At 33.1% G+C, this 25534-nt stretch overlaps 1 protein-coding gene across 1 annotated transcript in view; it reads right to left on the bottom strand.

The window, feature by feature from the left end:
- Positions 1-187: 187 nt before the first annotated feature.
- The window catches only part of LOC128213789 (T-cell-specific guanine nucleotide triphosphate-binding protein 2-like), a 70114-nt gene continuing 44767 nt past the window's right edge, over positions 188-25534 (bottom strand). Inside the window, exons 7-12 of the mRNA XM_052919845.1 lie at positions 15870-15876; positions 12616-12730; positions 12098-12192; positions 10030-10144; positions 8807-8901; positions 188-1001 (exon numbers count right to left, since the gene is read on the bottom strand). Coding sequence (XP_052775805.1) covers positions 880-1001; positions 8807-8901; positions 10030-10144; positions 12098-12192; positions 12616-12730; positions 15870-15876 — 549 coding nt within the window. The 3' untranslated portion in view covers positions 188-879. The remainder of the gene's footprint in view (positions 1002-8806; positions 8902-10029; positions 10145-12097; positions 12193-12615; positions 12731-15869; positions 15877-25534) is intronic.

Below are 25534 nucleotides of genomic sequence, written 5' to 3'. Positions count from 1 at the left end.
ACCCCAAACTCGTTAATATGATACTGTTCATTATATAATAAGGCGACATTGTAAGTGCGTTGACGTTAACGCGAATCACAAACTTGTTCATATTAGACTGTACATTATTGAAGAAACAGTACTGAAAACAAACAACGGCTTACATACATATCAATTACCTTCATGTACATAAAACAATTCGTAAGTACGTTGACGTTAACGCGAATCACAAACTTGTTCATATTAGACTGTATATTATTGAAGAAACAGTACTGAAAACAAACAACGGGTTACATACATATCAATTGCCTTCATGTACATAAAACAATTCATATGAATTATAAACAATGGCCCACATCCATAACCCTAACGCTAACCTTAACCCTAACCATATCAAGCGTCATAAGCTATGATAACACGTCGCGCTTGACTGCGTCTAAAAATTGACTTCGAACAGGATTGCATCATTTATATAGAATAAGAACGGGTCAATGGGTGCATTTTGTCCTGGATAGGCATTACTGACTACTTATGTCTTTCAAAAACCTTTGAAAGGATCAAACAGTTTTTCATCATTCTTATTTTCCTTGATGTTGGAAAATAGCAACCATCAAATAAATGTATACGGGTAAATGTTTTAGTCGCTGTTCCATGACGGTCATAATCATTTTTATTATTAACAATGTACCAAAACCTATTAAAAGTTAGTCAAAATGTGTGTTTACATTTCTACTTCCATTAAAAAGGGTGTTTTATAAATAAATGTAGGCCAAATGATTGAAAATCTTGTAAGCAGCCTCACTCGAGCCAGTCTCGAATTATTTTCCTGGTTATAAAAGATTTTATTATTATCAACCTTAACATTGTCCTATTAGTCTTCCTTTTCGTTTTGAGTTGATGTTATTCAGATGATTCACTTATATAAGCACAAAATAAACTTTGATAAATACCATCCTCGGATTCGCTCTCATCTTGAATGTTCAGCGACGACATAGCTGTAGTCGCTTCGTCATCTGATTTGTCTGTAACAAGGTAAAATAATAGTGTTGTTATTCGTAAATGTAAATCATTTATGTGTTAAGGGTTCAATTTTGGCCATTTACAGAAAATATAGCGGGCGTACCTCTGCCGCAGGCAATGGAAACCCTCAAATAACTGTTTTCATTTATTTGCATTTCGCTCATTCTTCCCCTTTCCATTAAAAGGCATTGATACATACCAAATTAGGTATGGATGTAAATTACCGCCACGCTTTTGTCTGTGGGTTGTTAGCGCCACAGTGCGGCACTTTCATTTTTGGATAAGCTTTCATGCCGGATAGTCATGTTATAATCGCGGACAATTGTATCAGTTTTTACCTAGATTTTGAATGAAATTCAGCCCAACCGACTGCAACACAAATATTTGAAATTATTACACATGACCTCCAAGAATTTCTGGCAGCATATATCTATAGATAGTTTGGTGTTTTTTAATAATGTTTTAATAATCAATCGCGTAAAGCATTTGAATAAGTGTGCTTTTGGCAGATTTTGCTTGGGCTCTTGTGACTAGAGTGCGATTGAATGCCAAAAACAATGAACATGATTAGTTAAACGTTTCATCGCGTCGTTGTGAGAAACTATAGATTCAGTTTCATCTAATTGAGCTAATTAGTTTACTTATATTCATTCTACACTCCTCCCTCATTTACCCTTTACCTTTTAACAAATACAGACACGGTACAGATAAATCTCATCCAATCAAGGAGACCGTTCCGAAAAGAAACGCGGATGAGCAACGAATTATAGTTAAAGATTTGGGCTAGCAGGGCTAATCTCCCGGAACAATCTACCTCAAACCGTCTATGAACCTGGTTTTGCCATTCTAGAGGACATAGAGCAACTAGGCGACGAGTAGCTTGAGTAATGGGTCAACGATTAATCTTCGAGATATGCAGGCAATATGGAAAAGATTATCCTCCTAATGCTGCGTTACAGCGGTATCTTCGGGACCTTAGATGAAAATATATGTTAAGACAGGTATAGATAGGAAGACGAAGTTTTCATTTGTTTTTGTTTAGGTCTTGATGGGTGCGTAAAAGTACTCTATGCTCAGAGCAATTGGGATTAAAAGTGAATTTTTCAGACCCAATCACTTTGGTGGATATGGTTACTTTGTGGCAAAAAGGTGTCTTCATGTAAATGAAATATTAATGATAGTGATAATTATGTCTACACTGACAAGTTGGTTCATTGTGAGGAATCACATGACATAAACGGGGTTTTCACATGGTTCACCACGGGACAAAACCGATGTAAATACAAAAAGGTGACGTTTATTCCTAAATAACTAAATTCCTTGTATTTTAACGAAGCATTTCTAGGCTAACATTTCAACTGTTTACAACAGCATATTTAAAATTCACGTTTACAACATCTTTTCTTGAAAATCATTTGGAATACTAGTTTTGGGTTGCATACATTATTGTCAAAATTGAGAAATTAATACAAACTATAAAATAGAATAAAATAAGCAAGTTTGTTAAGTATACAAATTAAACATAGTAAACTTTAGTTAGAATATTTTGAAAATTCGATATTTAATAACAAATAAAATTCAAACTAATTTAGTTCTTTCAATAAATAGTATAAACTCAACTATAAAATTACCGATAACACACTTGGGCCTAATAACTTCATACATAACAAACAGTTAGATCACTACCAAAGGATGACCTCTATTGATAATGTATACTAAGATTTCAATATGGTTAACATGATCAAGATATTTACTACTATCATTAACTTATAGATTCATCCACTGCGTGTTATTTTGTTTCTTCACTCTCTTTAGCACAAAAAGGTCATACCATCGGTTTTCATTTAAAAAATTGAATCCTGGCGAAAATATCGTTGCCATTATGTATGATATTCACATGCATTCATGTTCAACAATCACATCTAAAAAGGAGACAGGAAATGACATCCACTTAGTCTTATAGTGAATTATCAACTCCGTCTCTATACTTTACTCTATGAAAAATGAACGCGATCAATATTTTCAACCTTACGGGAAAGCAGGGAAGGTCGTCATGAACATGTATTCGATACTAAATCTGTTCTGTCTATATAGTCCTTTATATGAACGGCTTTCTGACCAACGATGCCTTTCTGGGGAATTTGTCTCATACATGTGATTGCCAAATGGCATTATTCGACAATGCGTTCCCATCTATTCTACCTTATGCTTTACAAAACAGGGCGAGGATGTGCTCATTATGAAAAAAGGTTTCAGATTGATTTTATAAACATCTTCTGAATGTTAAGAGAAACACTCCTAAGTATGGCGACTTTGGTCGATTTCCTTTAAATATTATGATTTAGAAACGCATTCTAGGATTTTGGTATAAGCTGACACTCAACTTTACTGCGCAATTTTTAATGTTTATGTGTTTATGGATGGTTCAGTAGCTTTTAAATAAGATTTGATAAATGCGGTTGGAATTTGGAATAGAAATGTATACTCATCAAAATTTAGCAATAACCGAATTTTATGAAACTGAAATTAAGATTTTATTTCAAGGTTAATACAAACTTTGTTCAAACTCTAGGAAACTTTAGACTTTGAACTAATCATTTACCAATTGGAAAAGACAGATTGATTGGTGACGAAATCAAAGGGAATGTTGATGATGTTCGTTGAATAAAGTTGGAGAGGAATTTCAATATGTTTTACGCTAAAAACAATTTTAATGGGATGAAATGATACCTACCATTTGTAAAAAGTCATAGTATTAATGATTTTCAAAAAGAAGTGTTTGAAAAGGATGCTTTTAAGCTGAAAAATAATAGCAATTGTGTCAACATTATATATTTAAAAACCCTCCCTACAACTTGCCCATTGCCACTAAACCGGGTTTATGTTTAAACTTTTTGCTACTGAGCATGCTTCTGTAGCTTTTTGCATATATATTGAAATCAACCATGTTTCAGAACTTACTGTTTGTTTTCTACAAATATAATTATGATAGATTATCACTAGAGCTGTCACAGGAATAACAAAGACCAAACCACAGCCTTGACACAGGAGTGGTAAACTATAGGATATACTATCGTCAACATTGGTCAATCAATCATTGTAATCAAAGTCCAACTTGACCTGTAGCAATGTACCAAACATGATTGTACTCGCTTAGATCTGTCATAAAATATCACCCGGACACCGTTCCAAAAGTGAAAAAGTGAAGGTTCAAGAAAATTATAAATAAAAATAAACGACGTCTTATGGGTTTATCCTTACGTATTTGCCAACCGTTTTAGCTTCAGGGCAAATCACAATCACTTAATTTTGCTATTTCGATTTGCCATGAATGACGCCATTTTAAATTTATCTATGTATTTAACCTGGGGCGTGTCTCCATATACATATCTTATAACATCTTAATCAATATAGGTCAATTGGTGGTTAATGGCACCCTACCGCTGAATAGGACTTTGACCTTGATCTTTCACCTAGTAGTCTTTTAAGTAATATAGGTTAACTACTTGTCAAGAGCATATTTTACCTAGTGACTTTACATTAGTTTCCTAATTATTGTTCACTAATCAACTTAAGCTATGCGAAAAATGTTTACACGCAAGGTTGTCTCGATTTGCAATCCGGATCCCCAATGTTTACAGCATGAAATGCGAACATCACTCATTGAAAGGCATAGTGACAAAATTCAGAAGACCCAGGCGAATGAGCAATGGCAATCAGTGGCGTACTAACAGGCAGAAACGCAACCACGTCAACCATCTCGTTAGAACAGCCAAGCGAAAGAAACATAACAAACTGGCTTCGAAACGTCGGGAAAGTACCTTCTGTTTGTAAAACTATAATCAACAATAAAAAAAACACTATAAGTACCTTTTCCTATTGCCTCTGATGTTCCATCTCTACAGGGGTTTGAATGTTCCCTTCAATATGGTATTGCAATAAAAAGGTTCTGAAAACTGGCAATGTAATCGAACAGGACTCTGTAAAGATCTATGTTCTAAAGGAAGAATTTAATAAAATTGCATAGCCCCTCCGATACGCTTTTAACTACTCTATGCGCTCCTTTTAAGTACCAAACCAGAAGAAATTGTGTCATGTCAATGTTATTCACGCAATATATCGGTAATTGTAGTCCAATCTGCCAATAAATCTGTCAAGAATGAGCTGATCTATAAGGGATTTGTTGAACAACTACACTAATAATCAATTGCAATAACAAAACAACTGATCAAAGATTAGATTTACCACAATTAATATTGTTTTAAAATTCGAAAAAAGGATGAATACTTGTCGAAAGCAATGGTCCGAGTTTCATTTGAAAGAAATGAGCATAAAAACCGGTATTTCTACCTCTTGAGACTATTGTACAACACAGTAAATCTTTTAGCATTCACCAATCATTTAATATGTTTATGCTTTCTGCTAATAAATACAGTGACGGTTACAATCTTGTAACCAGTAATTAAAACTTTCCATAATGCATTATATAAGTAATTAAAGTAGTTAAAGGTTTATCACTTAAAATATATGTTTGTTTTATATGTGTATGTACTGATTTTGAATAAGAGTGTCACTTTAAAATGTTGGTTTGATATCTTATTCCAAACGACTAGTTAATTGGATCTTTAAAAAGAACCAATTTTACGTGTTTTACCGAGTTTTCGTAATTTTATTTCAAAAAATCTTACATTTAATTATTAACGAAAATGGCAAATTTTAGAGACCAATACGCGACATTTACAAGTATAATGATAATTTGGTCGGCGCGAGCCGGCAGCCATCTTAGTTTTGCTTTATATTTTTGGTTAAGAGAAAGAAAGTAACCTTCATATTTTAACGATTTTATAGTGTGAAATAATAAAACTGACCACAGCATTGAAATAATATATTAGGAAAAAACTGCTAATGAAAGTAATCTTGTGATGATGGTTTCCGAGCCCATTATGGACTTCTTCTGGAGAATATCGCAAAAGGGCTAACAGCAACCAACCATCTACGGCTAAATAAATATTATATTAAGGATTAAAAGCAAAAATATAACACGGATGTTCTAACTAACCTCATCAAAATCCTCAAGTATATCGCTTCCCAACTCATAAACCTCGTAATCGTTTGCTACTTAAACATGAAATATAACACCTAATTTTGATGCATTATATTAAACTACTTTGAAAACCGAACTGACACAGATTTTCAGTTTTGACACTTTTAGAAACATTTATCTCAAAATCAACTGTTTTTGGCATCAATGCAATAAAATTAAGTCATATTAGTAATTCATGAAATAACAGATCTCATTTGTTTGAAAAACTGCCCGAAATTTCATATTCACTAAGACTTTAGTAACGCTTTTTGCTATAAAACATCAATTTTCAAACGTAAATATGAAATATGCGCTGTGATATTTTGTCTTATACCACTGGTTGCAGACTTTTACGCAAAAAATGGTGCATTCAAATACAAAAATAATTGTCAAAACGATCAATTTGTGAGAGTGCAGCTTTAAGTATAAAAATAAAGCCATAGAATCTTAACATTTCTCGAGCTAAGAACGTCATTGACCAGCTCTAGAGTGTTAATAAACGGCAGTTTAATAGTTAACAAGTATCCAGTTTAGATGGACTATAACATATCACGATAAATCAGATTCAAAATGGCAAAATATTATAATTTAAGGTTGTAATTCGTATGACAATGTTACATTAAAACAGCACAGTTACAATGTAAACATGATTAAAATGTTAAAATTTAATTAATGTTTTCTGGTAAAATATGGAGTTTTGCCAGTAAATAATAGCAGTGAATATATCAAACACGATTTGCTTACTTTTGAAATAGAAAACACCATGGCGACGAAATTGTTACCTAAATAATCATAATTAGCTTCATAAGCAAAACCATTGCCTGACTGTACTTAACTTGAGTTGGGGTCCACTTTTATTAAAGGTTCAATAATTTAAACATATACAAATACAAAATTATGTTCAGTGGTTTAAATCTAAATCTTCGTTTTTCATCTACACACAAAGAACCGATTGTCAAGCCGCGAAAGCGACTATCGATAAAGATCTAATGTTCATCCTCGTAACCTAGGACCGATGGACTGAAATAAGATCCAATCGGTTCTGGATTTTCAAAACAAACAGTGAACGTCTCTGGTATCGACTTAATTCCAGTGCACGTAACGTATGCTTGGATTTTGAACAATCGATATTAACGAAAGATTATTGTACGCGTATCTCTTTGAATAAAAAATATTTTGGAGAAGGGTGGTGAGTCTAAATTGTGGTATAAGCCGATCTGAAAGTGTGTCAAATCATTGCCATTAAATGCAAACGTCTTACGGAAATATTTCATTAGTGAATCTCCTTTACAGATGAAAAATATCGCCGAGCACAAAACAGTCTTATATAGCGGTGATTAGGTACTTCAACGCAATTCAGTAACTATCGGGAAATAAGCTCGCCAGTTCAGTCTTGCACTGACAAATATATATTGCCGTCTTACTTGTTATTTTTCAAATAATAACTGTTCATATGTCCACGTTATAGAGCACATACTGATGAACTTTCCTGTGTCGACACAGGCGCTAAATTCCTATATATGCTAATTTCGCTATTCAGTTAAGTTGTTTGGAAAGAAACACTTAGACAGTGAATTACAATGATCATTGAAAAGCAATATACGCCATGAATGAAATTGCGATGAAGAATGATGTTCAATCTACATCAACATGAGTTTTGCGAAATCCATCTAAGGAAAACGGCCTTTTTTACAATTCTGAAGCCATCTCAGAAGATAAATCCATATCTCACAAATCACTAAAATAAATCGAATTTTGTACGAATACATACAGTTCTACGGCATGTAATTTACATGTGTCCTATGCAACCTTTACTTAAAACAAAATTACCGTCATACTGCATGAAAGTATCGGTTCATGCCAATATCTGAATATGTGCCATAAGATGAAACCATAGTTTTGCAGTCTTCAGCACATTTTTCAAATTGCAAAGGCGTTTCTTGTCAAAGATTTCCTCAAACAATGATAGCGACGGAAATGGAAATGCTTTAATGATGAAGAACAGCTCTAGACGACAAAATCAAAAAAACAATCTGTAAGAACTCCTTTGAAGACACAACTGGTAAAGAGTGATATACATTCGATAAACTTTAGCTGCAATTTCAGGAAAACATAATGAAAAACAAAACCACCACTGCAAAGACAAAGAAATTGGGTGTCTAACATACCATCAGAAGTCACACACCAAATACATTTGCAGACAAATGGCATTTGTTATTCCTACAAACTATGTAGCCAATGGCCATATCACAATATTTTGCCAAAACTAATACGGCAATTTATTTCAGATTAGTATTGTATGAGAACGTAACGTCATTTCGGAAAAAACGTCGTATAATTTGTGTCCCGACACTGTGCGCGCTTATAAAATTTTTTTTGAAAAAGCGAAATATTGTTTTCATTCCTTAAAGTCTCTTTAAAAGTATACAATACATCAAAGTAATACCTTGCCTCAGACACCTCATATATGTTTTAAACTATAAGCATCTCTTGATAGAAACGCATATAAGATATTTTTCCACTTTTAATTTCAGAACGTTTTGTATTACCATAACAGGTATTTCATAGTTGGTATACTTGTTATGATAGTCAATAGGTTTTTAAAATGAAATGTGAACTTTTTATACACGTTAACTCTAAGACGTCTTAAAGTGTTCTTGAATCCCTGACGTATACGATCTTATATTACTCGTACGTAAAATTATATGTATACGCTCTACACACCTTCAAGGGCCACATAATTCATTGGCACGTAACCCTCTGCTTGGAAATTCTGGTGTGTTGGGTCGTAATGCCGTGCGTAACACCATCCTTCATATCTGGAATACGGTACCGTGAAATGACAAAAACGACGGGTGCTAAATTCATCAGTGCTGGTTTCTTAGACAAATTGTATTTATAAAATAAAAAAACTTTGTCAGGTTTTCAAATTCTAAGTACAAGTTCATAATATATTATTTGTCCTGTCACTCGCATATAAATTGGTCTAATAACAAGGTACCGTGTAAATTTAAGTTTATTTAAACAATAGACCACGTAATGATTATCTACAGTCAGTAAGTCACTTGACCGCAAAAACGGACTATTCTAAAATAACAGATGAAAAGCGCAAATAATGCTGCAGAATCTGATTCAAAGTCCGCCAACAGCAGCATCAGCATTGGCTATCCCTGAAATTATTACACTATGCATGATAATGACATTGGCAACGAAACTTGGTCAGAAATTTTACATGTTCATTTACCCCACCCGTCAATGCTGAAAACTGTGCAGCAATAAATGATATTTAAATCCTTTTTTGTGCTGAATAACAAAGCCTGACTTACAACAGAAATGAATTTTCTCTTTGCCGGTATAGTTCTAATCATCCAACACTTTATCCTTTAATAGCAACATAAATCCATTTAACATGTGGCGATTGTTTGTCAACACTCGTGATGTTGAACCATTCACCTATATTGAATGTGACTTGCAGAATAATTGTATCACGACAAGATACAGTTTGGTAACTGATCAACGTTCACTCACTTTCAAAAACGTTTTGAATTTTATTGACGTATTTAACTTTTTAAGGCATAATTAAATACGGGTACCTTGCATGCCGAAGTCACCATGGGAAAAATCAGTGGTCCCCCTTTATAGCAGGTATTTGGTAGTTAAATGGTAATTTTTCGTGTATAATTAACAAAGTAACAGGATATATAGAATATTAAGTTAGTGCCGTGGATTTAGAACCCGATAAATTCCTCTGCCTTACAATATAAACTTCCTCCATCCATGGCACTAACCTAGTACTCTCTATATATCTGACTTTACGACTAACGGTATCAATTCCAGACTGGTTTCTACAAAGGTTATTGCGTGATTTCTATCAACGAATACATTACCATAATTTAGCTCAAGCAAAAGAATAATCTAAACCATTTAGGAAATAATTATAACCTTACTTTATATTGTTCTGGTCTTTGAGTATTAGAACGTCGCCTTTGCGGAAAGAGAGATCTTCATGATCTCGGGCATCGAAGTCATAAAGCGCGTAAGCTCGTTTCTCACTGCAGCTGTCTGGAAAAGAAAGAAATGATCATTAAGATATTTTCTATATATGTCCTAATAGATATGCAGAGAAGAGCGGGGTTCATTTCGAGGGTGTTTTGATTTGACCTCACCTTACCTTATTAAATGAGGTATTTCTAGTCCTCTTTGGTTGGCTAAAACAGTATCACCAGAAACACAGAATACAAAGAGGATATAAGTTTGTTTCAGCGTACGATCGTTATATTTTTCAACGAACATGCACCAAAAGCTAAATTTATTAGGTAGTCGCACAGCCACGAGTAACACATTTACTATTTGTGTTCACGAGGGGATATATATTGCGAAAGAAACTTATGCCCTATGCCTAAATATACATATAATGTCAGGTAACTAAAAATGGTTACATCAATATCAACGCATCTCTATTATGTGCATAAGGATGAACAGGTGTAGCTACATATAAGATGAAATTAAAAGGTTACCACTCACTTGAAATACTTCCCGTTTGTTACGACTCTTTAAAGATACGATGCAATGGAATTATGCAGTCAATCAATGTATTATTGTAATGTAACCAAGAGGAAAAACAAAATAGAAAGACTAGAAACAAGATATAATTATGCTGTCTAATATTCTTCGAGATATAAAAAAAATGATATTTTACAAACGTTCTCTTTTATATCCTAATTAGCTCGCAGAATATTGTAGTTTTCCATGGCATTAATGCCCATTTAATCATAACTTTATCTCACTTCAGTATAATGTCAATACAAATTATGAATGTGATATTTATTTACATAACTGTACGACTATAATAATTTACAATGGATAAACATATATTAACAATCAATGCTTTTACAATAATTACATATAGAAATACTTCCTTGAAAGATGATAACAATATACATGGAAAATGAATATTCATACTCTAGAAATAAAATAAGTCTCATCAAACAGAGCATTTAACTCAACATTAAAAGTTATTTGAAAAAAAATACAGAGACAAGCTCAGTAGCCGAAAGTTTAAACATCACACCCCTTATAATGACACAGGGTAAACGCCTAAAACAAAACCAAAAAAATCACAAACAAGAAACATGGAACAACGGCACAAAAAAAACACACAAACAGTGTGCAATGCGACGAAACCAGGTTTTTAGTGATTGACTGAAGAACTTCAGCTTGTGTTGTGAGAATTATAATTCAGTTGATTTGTTGTGTGTTGTGTCAAATGTTAAGAAATTGTTATATGACCATGGCTTCTCTCATATCTTTGATAATGTGGCCAATATTGATTGTAAAATATTTTGTATGAATTAAAGGTAGACTATTAAATACTCTTAAACAGAATTAATTTAATGGTATGCCAGAAACAAAACACCTAGAAAATAACGATATTGCTTATTTGTAATACAAATGATATAATGTTTGAATTTGAATTTGATATAGAAAACGAATTTCATTTTATTTGTATATGTCCATGGTATTCTGGTGTAAGAAAAAGATATCTTATACACGTTGGCATGATATATGAAAACATGTATGTATATGTTAACGATGTACACTGCACAAGTCTGAATAAGGTTCTGTTCGAGTTTTTCCAGTAAGGAAACACAATTTACCTTTCATTTTAGATTTAATACATATATGATACTAAAACAATACGAGGTATTATCAAAGCTGTTGCCATTGATATTGGTAAGCGGTGTCGAATATTTACGACTGTCGGCCGCAATTACACAGTAGTTGTGGCCATAAATGATGCATCTGTTTATTTTCGGCATTATTAAACACCCCTATCGTTTATCCTCATTAAAAACAGGTTATTAACTATATATCATTTAAATATTCATATAAAAAGGGCTCGTTGATATTCTAAATTCGACAAACTAATAGGCGTTTACCATAAGACGTTATGAATAACTGATATATATGATTTGATATCACGTTCGTATGATTATATACACACGCTCAATATACCTTCAGTGGCCACATAATTCAATTGCACGTAACCCTCTGCCTGGAAATTCTTGTTTTTTGGGTCGTTATGCCGTGCGTAACACCATCCTTCATATCTGGAATAAGGGACCTTTGAATGGAAAAATTGACGTGAACAAAATCGATCAGTGCTGGTTTCCCATACAACTTGTAAATATACAATTAGAAAATTAAAGATTTGAGTAAACCGGGTTTATGTTTAAACTTTTTGCTACTGAGCTTGTTTCTGTAGTTTTTCACATAAGTATTGTTTCCATAAAGAAAGCCCAAATTGTGCAAACTTCTATTTCGCCGCATAGGTATTTGCTTTAAACCTAGATTTTATCTGATTTTCAAGTATGAGTCGAGACTAAATTGTTAATCTGATTTTACGACTAACGGTTAATTTCCAGACTGGTTTTTACAGAGTATGGCGTGATTTCTATCAACGAATACATTACCATAATTTAGCTCAAGCAATAGAATAATCTAAACCATTTAGGAAATAATTATAACCTTACTTTATATTGTTCTGGTCTTTGAGTATTAGAACGTCGCCTTTGCGGAAAGAGAGATCTTCATGATCTCGGGCATCGAAGTCATAAAGCGCGTAAGCTCGTTTCCCACTGCAACTGTCTGGAAAAGAATCAAATGATCATTGAGATATATTCTATATATGTTCTAATAAATACGCAGAGAAGAGCGAGGCTCATTTTGTGGGTCTTTTGACTTGACCTAACCTACCTTCCTACCTTAATCTTACATGAGGTAGTGCATGTCATTTCTGATTGGCTAAAACAGTATCATTAAATATACTGAATACATTATCCAACTTAGGACATGTTCAAAACAGTTTAAATTTTCAAACTTTAACAGAAATGCATGTTTAATGGGGGGTTTCTAAAATCGCTACCAACACTCGAATAAATATTATCAACCCGAAAACTTTGGCCTAAAACATCTGTAGGATGTTGTTAATAAGCTTTAAAACTGTTCTCCGAAACTGTGTTATGTTACCATGGTAGTATAAATCTTATTCAAAGATTTTTGGAAAACAACTGGAAGATATGATTATGAACTACATAAAATGAAACATTTTAAATAGAAAGTATTGGTGATTTGTGAAATGGGAAATACCATTTACATGTTATTGCAGCTTGCATGGACTTTGCACAAGTCAATTTTGATCTTAAGTTTTCCTATATTTGTCACAAAAGAGAAACAAACAAAACAAAATGTTATCATTTCTTTGTTTCTGTTAGCGACTTAGTTTCTTTGAACTGAAATTGTCGCGAAGAAAGCGAATTTCTTAATTGTATCATGTATACCAATTATGTATAGTTAACTTTCCCGCCCAGAACCATTTAAACATCAAAACCTTTGTACTTTGTATCTCCGTCTGTAATGGACGGAGATGTCTCTGTCTGTAATGGACCCAGAGATATCTCCTTCTGAACGGAGATCTGACATAGTTATTAAACACGTGTGCTTTCGCGGGATTCTGGGCGGAGATGATAAGATTATATATATATATATATATATATATATATATATATATATATATATATATATATATATATATATATATTATATATATAGCAAGGTTGAGTTGTTGAAAAAAACTTTACTTAAAAAACTTGACTTTACAGAACTTTCGGTACTCTATTTTAAATTAAGTCGATATAACCATTTATTTACGAACTAAATTAAAAATTGTGAACATTGACCTAAAAACATGAAATTAAAATTACTTATAGGTTATTCTTTCTTCTTTATTCAATACAAGCTTTCCAATGTTGGTGAAACATACAATCCAACTAAATAGAAATGAATCTTCACCACAGATTACCATCGTTTATAACATTACTCAAAAACTAAAAACGTCATACATACTTATAGTTTTTTATCTAAAGCGTTTCATAGTTTGACTAACTATTTATAACAAATATTTAATCAATATCAAAAACGATCAAAAGCAGATAGATAGTAGATAGTAGGTAAATAGAAACACATACCCTAAAGCAGACTTTTCAGTTTTTGTTATTATTAAGCATTTCTGCAGTAAAGAACATAAAACTAGTACTTTTCTCAAATATATACAACATATTACACTAAAAATACTTACGTTATTACTTAAGTTATTTTCTAATTATCCTTAATCCAATGGTTTCTTTTATCCCCATGCATCCGAACAAGTTTATATAATGCTCAAATTTTAATGATTTACGCCCAATTAATGTGGTTTTTATTTGCAATTCTTAAAAGAATGGGTATGAAACTATACTCGTTTTATATTTTGCATTGGTACGGGACCTGTTTTTAACAAAATCTAAAATTTTCCAAACAATAATTTTCCAGTAATTCTTACACATTTTATTTGAGAATACCGTGCACCACAAGATCAAAGTATCCACTTTAACCATACGTCATTTGCTTCAAACTTATGCTTTAACAGCTTAAAATGGCGTAAATGGAACACCCTAAAATCCCTCCATTTCGTTACCAGTTTTGGGGACTTTGAAAAAAGGGTTGAATTGAATTGCCCCCCTTGTGGTTCTTGCTACTGCAAATTAGTCCGCAGAATTTTGTAGTTTCCCTGACATTAGTGCCCATTTAATCATAATGTTATCTCATTTCAATGATCGGTCATTACCAGGCAAAAGTGCTGGACACAGTGCCCACCGACCATCTTTGTTTATCTGAGAATATACATAAATATACGACAATTAAGAATGTGATAATGGTAACTTTAAGACAAGTACGAATGTGATATTTATTTAAATAACTATACGACAATAATAATTTACAATATATATATACATATGTAAAGAATAAATGTATTTACAATAAATTATATATAGATTTACATTGAAAAACTTAATTTGGTGTGAAGCGGCAAACAACACCGAAGGTGCACAATCATCAATTGATCAACATTTCGCAAAGATTCCTGACTCAAGGTCAGGATATCGGCAGCTGCCGAGTTATGTTGCGTCCCGAATCGAGCTTAATGTAAAACTTTTTCAATGACATCACTCATGACGTCATACAAGCACCCGTTATAGCGGTTACTTTAAACAAACTGTTTTTGCATTTTCGTGAAATTTAACAGCCTCTTTAAACATAAACGTTTCTTCAACTGTTCCATCCATCATGAAATTATCTACATTAAAATCAATCAAATTATCGTTGCTTATTTTGTTTTAACTGCTTTACTGCAGATGACAGTTTTGCAATGTTGCCAATATTGGCAAAAATTTTACTACGATTTCATTGAAAAAAATAGTTCCGTTGTAAATATGCCCCGCCCCTTGGTATTATTGCGCCCAATGACAGGACAGAAGTATCGAACAAAGGCACGCGGTATCGATGGGAAATGCCATTGCACTTATTACAGAAATAAAGTGCAATTGATAAACAACATCCATCGTTAAGGAATGAAGTGTGAATGTAAATATTTAAGTTTAAAAAAAAACAAATGGAGGGATAAAACGCTGCACATTTCCCTTAAGTAGTTTAAAATCATCATAATATATCATGGTTGCCATTAATGTATTATTATTTACGTCAAATTACATTGTAGCATGCATAGAATTCAACAGATGTTATAAGTAACATACTTCCTTGTTGTGTATAAAGTTATATTTATGGCAAGGTTAAATGTCGTGAGTTGAACTATTTTGTTTTATATCTTATATATATATATAATACAAACGTATAAAATGCGTAAAACATATGTTTGTGCCAAAAATAAGCAAAAGCAAAAATAACTTACCAACGCTCTTCACGCGTTGTCATACCACGGAAGTTAAATCAGATCACTATGGAGCAAACAAATACATTGGCGCATCGGCAATCTTCGTATGAACTCGTAGGACCAGATATCATATATACGGATAAACGCAACGATCGATAAACAGGTAAGCTGTTATGAAGTGACATCAAAAGGATCAAAAGTACAACTTACAGAGTTGCATTTATATTTGCATACCTGATATAGAGGAGCGAATCGAAGTTAACGATTTCTCTTCTAGAGTAAATAATTTAATGTTTACTTAACTGAAACAGAAAAGTTCTTCCGGGCCGTCTTTAACTTGATTTAAAAACTAGATATTGTTAAAAATGTTTTCCAGTGGTATTTTTAAAAATCAAATTGCTAATATATATAAACTGTGTGGACTTCCTTGTCCTCTCATTCTGGAAATGATTACTGTGTTTAAAAACAATGATTACTTTAAAAAATCATCAACGTTATTACAAATGATTCTCTCTGAAACACTCCAACGTAATTCATGAAGTTTGCTGACCGTTCCAATGCGGTAACTAACAATCCTTTATAAACACACCTAGTTTTTGATATTCATAATCAAAGCCAGAGTAAGTTTATAGTATACAAAATCAACCTGGTTACTATTTTATCTGCAAATTCAGTATCAATTGCAAAGAGTAAAATAATTATTATATAATTTTTGTTTTCAGATGATTAAGAGGAAAATTATATTTGGTGTCAAAACATGAGAGAATCTCTTTAAACGGAAAAGTTTTTGGCAGATACTCAGTTGAATATCATAATATTTAAAACGTTGTCATTTTAATTCGTCAGAGGTCGGACAATAATAAAGTTTATGCATAGCATCATCGCTCTGGAGTACGAGAACGTTGTATACAGAGAAAGTTTAAACTTTACATGTATCTGTTTATTTATATGTCATAAAACGCCTTATTTTTTAAAGGAACTAGGTAATTATGAAACAACAATCTTATAACAAATACAAGGGGCAGATCCAGGAATGAACTAAAGAGGGGGTACGTGTAACTTAGGGGCTCATTTTTTCCACATTCGCCCCTCCCTCAGAACAGAATAATTTTAATTGTTTAAAATGTTGGCTGGGTGGGGGGAGTACTCCCCCTTATTTCTTTACAATTTCAATTTACAATAGTCCGAAATAGTGCATTTTTAGTTTAATTTATTGTATTTGTTTCCGATATTGACTTAGAACGTATATATGGATGATTCGAAGGGACTTTGGGAGACGGGGAGCGCGCTGAATACTACCCTTCCCCTCAACCTGCTATTGAGAACATGCATTAACGCCGATTAATGTATGTACATGTATGTTTAGAAATATACGCTTTTTAATGTACGTACATGCTTGGTTGGATTACCGTTACCATAGCCTAGTGGTTAAGGCATTCGCCTACGGAATTCGTGGTTGTGGGTTCAATCCATGACCGCGTCATGCCGTAATACCTAAAAAGGAGGTACATGTAGCTCGATCCCTTGCCTAGCGCTCGGTACTTTAAGGGTGAGAGTGGTTTAGCGGTGTAGGTATCCGCTTGTAACTCAAGACAATGTGGGTTCGATCACCACCAGGGGTACTCTCTCATGGATGACCTCTCAAAAATGACATGGGTTTTTTTGCCAGGTTGTACCCGTGTATCGGTCCTTTGTTTTACAAAGGACCCTGTTTGAAGTAAGTGCTTACACTTTCAAGGGTTATCATTGACCGTGATGTCTAAAAAAATACATTCTGTGTTCTCTAACCTCAGTCGATTAAAATTCAGTATTAAAACCAAGCACACCAGTAAGTATTTATAAAAATTGCAAAACTAAGCAAACAGTTTGATTGTTTAGAATTTGAAGTGAAATATGCATTTGGTTAAACTGTTTTAAGACATTGGATAACAAAACTACACACCTGACGCAGTTGCTCATAATAAAACTGCGTTGGATTGCACACAAGTTAAAAATGCCGATCGTGTATTATCTGGCTTTTCAGCTTATTGTTATTTACTTGAATAATCTACATCTAATATACAATTAATTAGAAATAATATGAAGACATGTATATATCCCAACTTTATTCCCCCAGCAGCTGTTATACTGTTGAAATCTCCAACTGCTGTTATCTCCAACTTCTGTGGTCCCCTACTTCTGAAATCTCCAATTGGTGGCTTTTATCAATAGATCTTGACTGTTGGAAAAATGGAAATTTCCCCAATTAGAGAGCCATTTTCACAAAATCAAAAGTTCGGATTTTTTTTAGATTTTAATATTTCTTTATCTAGTACTAAAACCAAAAGTATAAAGTTATTTTCTGTTTCAAATTCAAACATTTGATTTTTTTCAAAATAATGATTTTTTCCCCAATTTGTGCTCATTTGGAAAATTTTCCAATTGGAGTTTGCCAAAAACCCCGCGGGGGACCTAAAGTCCAATTGGTAGCCAACGGGAGAAATCAATTTTGGAATTAAAATGGTTTTACTCCTTACACATTTTCTTTTCGGAATTTTATTAAAACTGTTTCATGTTTACCGTGTAAACTAGCTATTTGCCAGTTTTGAAGATACTATCTGAAATAATAAAAAAATAAGTTTGCAAATAAACCGCATTTGCAGACTTAAACCGGATGCTGTTAAACAGTATAACGCATTCTCATTTAAATTTTATGTACACATTATATAAGCATGTTGATTTGAAACAAAAACTAATTGATCTTACACCTTGATTATCAGTATACCGTTTAACCTTTAGTTGCCTTGCAATATGTACCAACGACAGCAACTCTATGTACACTGCAAGTAACTCCAGCCATGTTAACGATTCTATACTCTTTTCATTTGACTAGACTCCTTGCGAAACCCCATCTACACTTCTACAGAACTTACCTCGTACCCTACCAATGTCACTAGCATCTGAATACACTACATTTAGTACATGTTTTGACTGCTCAAACTTTTTCTATTTATTGACGCTTTTTTATTCCTAAACAAAAACTGTTCTTTGCTCTCATCGTTCAAACAAATGTAAGAATCAAAAGGCAATCATTCAAAACGTCTGCACTCAAATATCTAGTGTTAATTTAAGAAATATTCCCTATCCACTATACTGGCAACCTTTCTTACAGGAACACAAACCATTGTATAAGCCGAAAAAATCAGCCTGTTTAAGTGAGAACCTGGTTGTACAATCATTATCACTATTGCATACCTTGAAGATATAGATGTGCACGAATCATTTGCAAGATTAATTGCTTATAGTGTTTGATATGTTACAAACACATGTTTTCTAATGGCACTTAAATATCTTTAATATGAATAAATTATAGTTTAGTGTAACCTAAATGGGTCGTGTACGTTCAAGCTTTCAGAAAACAAAAATAGAAAATGGTATAATCTCAAAACTGTATAACATATCTAGTTGATTTAGTATACTCAATTATACCAACCGTTAAGTGATACTCGTATTAAAATAATTTATAATCAAAATTACAAAAAAACTTTTGCGTGGTTAATCTTTAACTACTACTTATTAATAATGTATTTATCGAAAATATCAATTACTGATTACAATATTGTAACCATGACTTGTAGATCCTAAAATATTTACGGATATCAACGATAGTCTCATAAGGTAGAAATACCGTTTTTTTCTGCACCATTCTTACAAATTAAACACGGTGTCCGTCATAAAAAGCTTTTGTTTTTAATACTTATTCATCCCTTTCGGTAAACAAAAACAATTGTATTTATTAATACTGCTGACTTGAGAGTATGAGTGCACCTTTAATATTACCCAACTGCGACGTATCACATCAAAATATACTTAAGAGAGGTGCATGTAAACAAATGTTCCTTTTCGATTTCAAACAAAATCATGCTCCTAAGAATTCCAGTTCAATACAACTTCTTGCAACATCAATACGAGCATTGAATTAAGATACAAGTGGTCGGTATTTTCTTCTTGTTGGTATTTGTATCTTTAACCATTACTTTAACGTTTGTAGACGGATAAGACGATAAGAGACTTCATTAATCTAAAATTAAATGCGCCATGAGTAACAGTTCGTTTGAAATTGCACTATAATCTAAAAACAACAGCAACGAATTGTTTTATGATTCCGAATTCTTATAAATTCTTATGTAAAAAACTACAAAAATAAGCTCAGTAGCAAGAAGTTTAAACATAAACCTTATAAGAATACACACAATCATTTATTCGAGTTAATTCACAGACAGAGACTTAAGACGATTTACAGGTAGAGAGACATATTCACATTGACTGCACTGCTGCTAGTGTTACCAGAAACAACTCACTGTAGTATTTTGGAACCAGGTAGCAGATGATATGCAACAATTGCAATTTATTATAATTCATAGGGTAGGATAACAAAAGCTTCAATATTTTAATGTTACATGGCGCATTCGGACACCAAACTTACGGATTATAGTTATGCATTATATATCCTGCAGATGTAAAGTAGAAAGTTATTCCCGGTGTTGATATGTCTGACACCGGGAAAGTTTTAAAGTACGAACTCGTTAACTCTTTATTCGGTTGCTCGGTTCCTACAAAAACAGCGATTTGTCATTTCTTTATATTTCAAGCCTGCATTCTTCTTATCATGAAACAAGATAAAAGTAAGAATAAAAATATTAATTACTTTTCCCAATTGGTCCGAAAAATTGCATTTTGTTGTAAAAATGAGACATGTTTGCAATTATGCCTCAGTGTTATGTAGCGTAATAAAGATTAACAACAAAAAGGTTATTACTGGTTAAGTATAGTTTAAGATGAAATATTTACACGTATGCCGCTTTTCACGTGTAAAAACTTAAAGTGATGACCTAATTTACTTTTATAAATGTGTGTTTAAGAAATGCATTATAATTTAGCATTATAAAGATTAAGAGTTTCCTCAGCTGCAGTTATCATTAAATACTCAGAAACATACATATACACATAACAGTTGAATCAAACACATAGTAAAACATTTTAAGCGGTTTGAAGCAAAAAAAATATGAATGCATCATCGTTTTAAACTTACTTAACTTTAATGACCGTATCGAAAATTGCAAATGATTTAGGTACAGATAAAAAGTATAAGCAATATGCTGTTTTAATTGTGGGATTTGTGGCTACGTAGGTATTCATTTAAAAAAAAATCATTAAAGCTCATATAGTTTAGTTTTACGTTTGTTAGTTTATCTTCTTCAGGAAAACCCCATTTAAAAAAAAACATATCAAAAGTTAACGGTGCATAAAGCACGTATTCCAACCTTATGAGACGATAGACTAGATCACAGTAAATCTTTAAGCACTCACCAATCATTTAATAATGTAGGTGTTCAGCTTTAAATACACGGCAAGAATCTTATTATCAGTTATTAATATTTTCCATAAATGCATTATTTTGGAAGCAGTTCAAGGTTTATCACTCAAAACGCGTCTGTGATATACATGTGTATCTATTGATTTCGAATAAGTGTGTCACTTTAAGTATTTTTGTTAGTTTATTTAGTAATTATCAACAATTGGAACATCTAAATTTGTTAACCAACATGCTACATGGAAACATTTTGAGGGTATTGGTGCAAGCGATAAAGTTAACACACCATCAAACAAATGGAAAGTTTTTACACGTCTTATCTTTCTTTCAACATGAATTGTGCAATTGCATTTGTTTCAAACACTTCTTGAACGCTAAATTGAGATGTGGTTTTGAAAGGAGGTATATTTAATGTATATTTTCTCTCATTTAATAAGTCACCAATAGTAAAAGCTTTATCTGCCACGACATTGTCACCTGCTTCTAATAAATCAAGTATACCACTGTCTATTACAATTTGCCGGTCAGAAATTCTACCCCTCCAACATACTTCAGAAACAAATGAGATCACACCTTAAGGTGTTTTGCAAATAAGAAATGTCATAGTGTTATGATACTTATAATTTGAAAAGGTTAAGTTCTGATTAATATGACTAGAAGATCGGTGGATGAATATTTCTGTACAGTCTAAAACAAGTTAAAATCGATGTGGAAAATCTATCTGCAATGTCCTGAACCAAGAGTCCAACACTTATTTTGGGCCTTAGGTAGGTGGAAGCTGAAAGGGAAATATATAAACTATTTTATAACATTTGTATAAAATGAAATGGCTAAACTTGTCAATTGTAAATGCCAGTGTTATGCTTGGTACTCCCATGTTAGCAAAACATCAAGCATGCAAGCCAATATTCACCAAAAACATTTGTAATTTAAATATAACAATGTTAAATAATTATTTTCAACATTTGTATAGTAGATTCATAAGCAGTCACACCAAAAAAGGGTGATCATTCATGGTTTGAGTGATTATTAAATGTTGTCATGCTCTCCCTTGATTGACTCATCCATTACCTATATAACTACATGAAGACAGCAAAGGTTGGCAGACCAGTATAAAATCTTGTGGCCTTGTCATCATCCTTAATTGTGTTGTCAATACAATACTTCATTTCATTTAGTAAACCTTTCAGTAATCCTTTCTTACACATTCTGTAAATGGAACAAACCGATTGTAGCCGGAAACATTTTATCAAATGACGTCACACTAACGCGGAAAAAAGATCAACCACTTGAAATCATTTTTAAACGTAAAATTAAAACACTTATGACAACAATACGTTTAACATATCATAAATTAACACTTTCTAAAATGTTGACTTACTTTACGGGACTTGTTGAGACAATAGAAACAATAACAAGATGAACAATTTTCATGTATATTGTTATGCGATGAATTTCGATCGGAACATATCCGAAGATGTTGCGTTCATCGAATGATAACCGCAATTGCCGAAAGGCAGTTTATTTAAGGAATGGCAGTTGAGGTGTAAATATTATTGTTTGAATCTGGAAAGACGTCATGAACATTCATAAAGTTTAGTTTAGTGTTCTTGTTGCTATTCGTATTGGATATCATGTTATTATACATTCTACTTTTTAACAGAACTGAAACGATCAGGAGTTGTCTGTGGTTTATACTATTATGGGTACTACAGGTTTGCAATGAATGTAGTGCGAGTATACGCATTGCTTTCAGGTATACGGCTCAATATTTTGAGCAGGTGAAACAGGTATGTCGATCTTTGCTATTTTTATTGTCAAAATGTGATAAACATATACTATGTTAGTAAACTCACCAAGTTCTCAAACTCGCTCTCTTAATTACATGTTTCATAAGCTCGTTGACTTATATTTAAGAAATATTGAACATCACTGAGTGTCATATGACATAAGAAGGACCGGCAAGTCATCCCCCGAATGTTGCCTAATGTTTGTGATTTTTGATTTTTGTGTTCTAGATATCTTTGGCGTTTATCCTGTGCCATTAAACGGGGTTATGTTTAAACTTTTGGCTACTGAGCTTGTTTCTGTAGGTTTTCATTTAAATATTTAAATAATTTCCAGCCATTTTTAGTGCTTAAAATCTTATATCACTCAACTGATTAAACATTCGTTAACTTAATTTGCTAACTCAATCAGTAAAACAGTAATAAAGTTACTTCGCCGGGTCTACACAATACCAAAGCAAAAAAAGCACACTCGCAATGCATGTCAAGGCAACCCGTAAATGCCTTTTGATGTCCAAAGATCAGAGTCTGATTTCAGATTTGCTACTCATAGTCAAAACATTCGGTTCCAAATGTGTACACGGCCATGAACGGAGCAATTGAACTGTACATGTTTTATTATACCGATTTTTTAATGCATATCATACATATATGGCGATATAATTATGTATGTTTGTCATATATGATAATATGGTATTAAAGAATTGTGAAAATCATTCAAACAAAAGTAAATTTACTGTAAACAGTTCTGAACATGCATTTAGTATTGAAATCAGCAAAGATACACAAATATCTGCCAACTTTTATACGGGCAAGACAAGACCGACAGCACAGGTATGGAAGTTGTAGAGACATGTTTGGGGGCCAAGATGACATTGACCGACAAGTCATCACAGGTATTTGGGTCAAGGGTATATTAACCGACAAGTCTTTTTTTCAATTATCAGTTATGGCTCAAGGGGATATAGACGAAGAAGTCATCGGGAATATGCAGGTTAATATGATATTGTAAGTATGTGAGTCAAAGAGATTTTCACCGAACATTCATATGATATGGGTACATCTATTGTGATAAAAGGGTTGTTGACCAACAAGTCACCATAGGTAAGGCAGTCAAAGGAACAATTACCGACAAGTCATCAGAGGTATTGGGTTAAAACGGTTATTGACTGAAGGTTTAAGGGTCAAAACGATATTCACCGACAAGTCATATGTTGGACAAAGTATTTCGACTGTCTAGTCTTCATAAGTATGAAAGACAAGGATCTAAGGGATGTAGACCGACACATTATCAGTTATTGGGGCAAAGAACATACTGACCGACAAGTCACGATGGTTATCGGGGTCCAGAAGACACTGACCGACATGTCATTGACACAAATTAACAGTAGTAAGACCAAGATCATGATTATTTAATACATAGCACAAGTTTTGTTGAAAAGTTACAAACATTTATATGTAAAATAAACCGTATCATGAGTGTATTGGACTTATGTAAATTTAAACAATGTAAAACAACAATAGCTTGGCTTACAATAGAACAACACATCAACTTCTACGCTCACCCCACTATACCGCCCCTACACCGTCTGTGCCATCAACATGGACCAGGCGATGATGCTGTTAGGAATTACATTGTGCTGACCGTTCCACGGCGGTACCTTAACAATCCTTTAAAACACCCCTAATTTTATACATTTTATATGTTTTTTTGTTGTTTGTCGATGTGCGTGTTGTTTTCTATGTTTCTGAATTTTACCCTGTGTTATTGAAAGCGTTTTATGTTTAAGCTTATACTACTGGACTTCTTTCTGTAGTTCGAAGAACAAGAAGGTTGTACTACTCGCCTCGGCCTCGGCGTCTATCTCTCTGTATGTGTGGGGGGCGGCATGAGGGCGGTGTCAAACTCACCTAAGGTATAGAATAATTGTAAGTTAGGTTTGACAAATGGTGACCAACTTTGTGATATAGGATTAGTTTATTCAGACCTTTCATGGGACTGCGTTTGGGGCCCGCTTAAGGTCAAGGTCACTATCATTAAAAATAGAAATGTGGTTGGTACTGAATAGGTTTAGTTACGGTTGACATATTGCAACTAAACTAGGTATATAGAGTTTACCTTTAATTGGACTGTGTCATGTTAAGTACCCATACACTCTATAATAGCTTTTTGTTTGATGATGATGATGGGAGGTGACATTTCTGAACCATTTGGGCGATGGTAGGCTTCAGTTTTATTAAACCTTTTTTACAAAATTCTTGTGGTGGTTAATTTCCTTAGTGTGATACTGTGCTAAGGTGAGAATGTACGATGTTATTGCAGCTAATGTCAAGGTCAGAGACTGGTTTGACGATGACTATTCATGAGCAGTATTGTTGACAAATTAATGAAAACCACTTGCACATTCGCAATAATATAATGGCAATGATTTGAGGTTGATTTTTGGCATGAAAAACTTGGACAGATATAATATGGTTCGTAGGCACAACTTGCTGGTTTCGTAACATGAACCTTTCGTACCCAATTATTTTGGACGCTTCAT

The sequence above is a fragment of the Mya arenaria genome, chromosome 13, assembly GCF_026914265.1.
Source record: "Mya arenaria isolate MELC-2E11 chromosome 13, ASM2691426v1".
NCBI classification, from domain to species: Eukaryota; Metazoa; Mollusca; class Bivalvia; order Myida; family Myidae; genus Mya; species Mya arenaria.
This window is presented reverse-complemented; position numbering and strand designations above follow the sequence as displayed.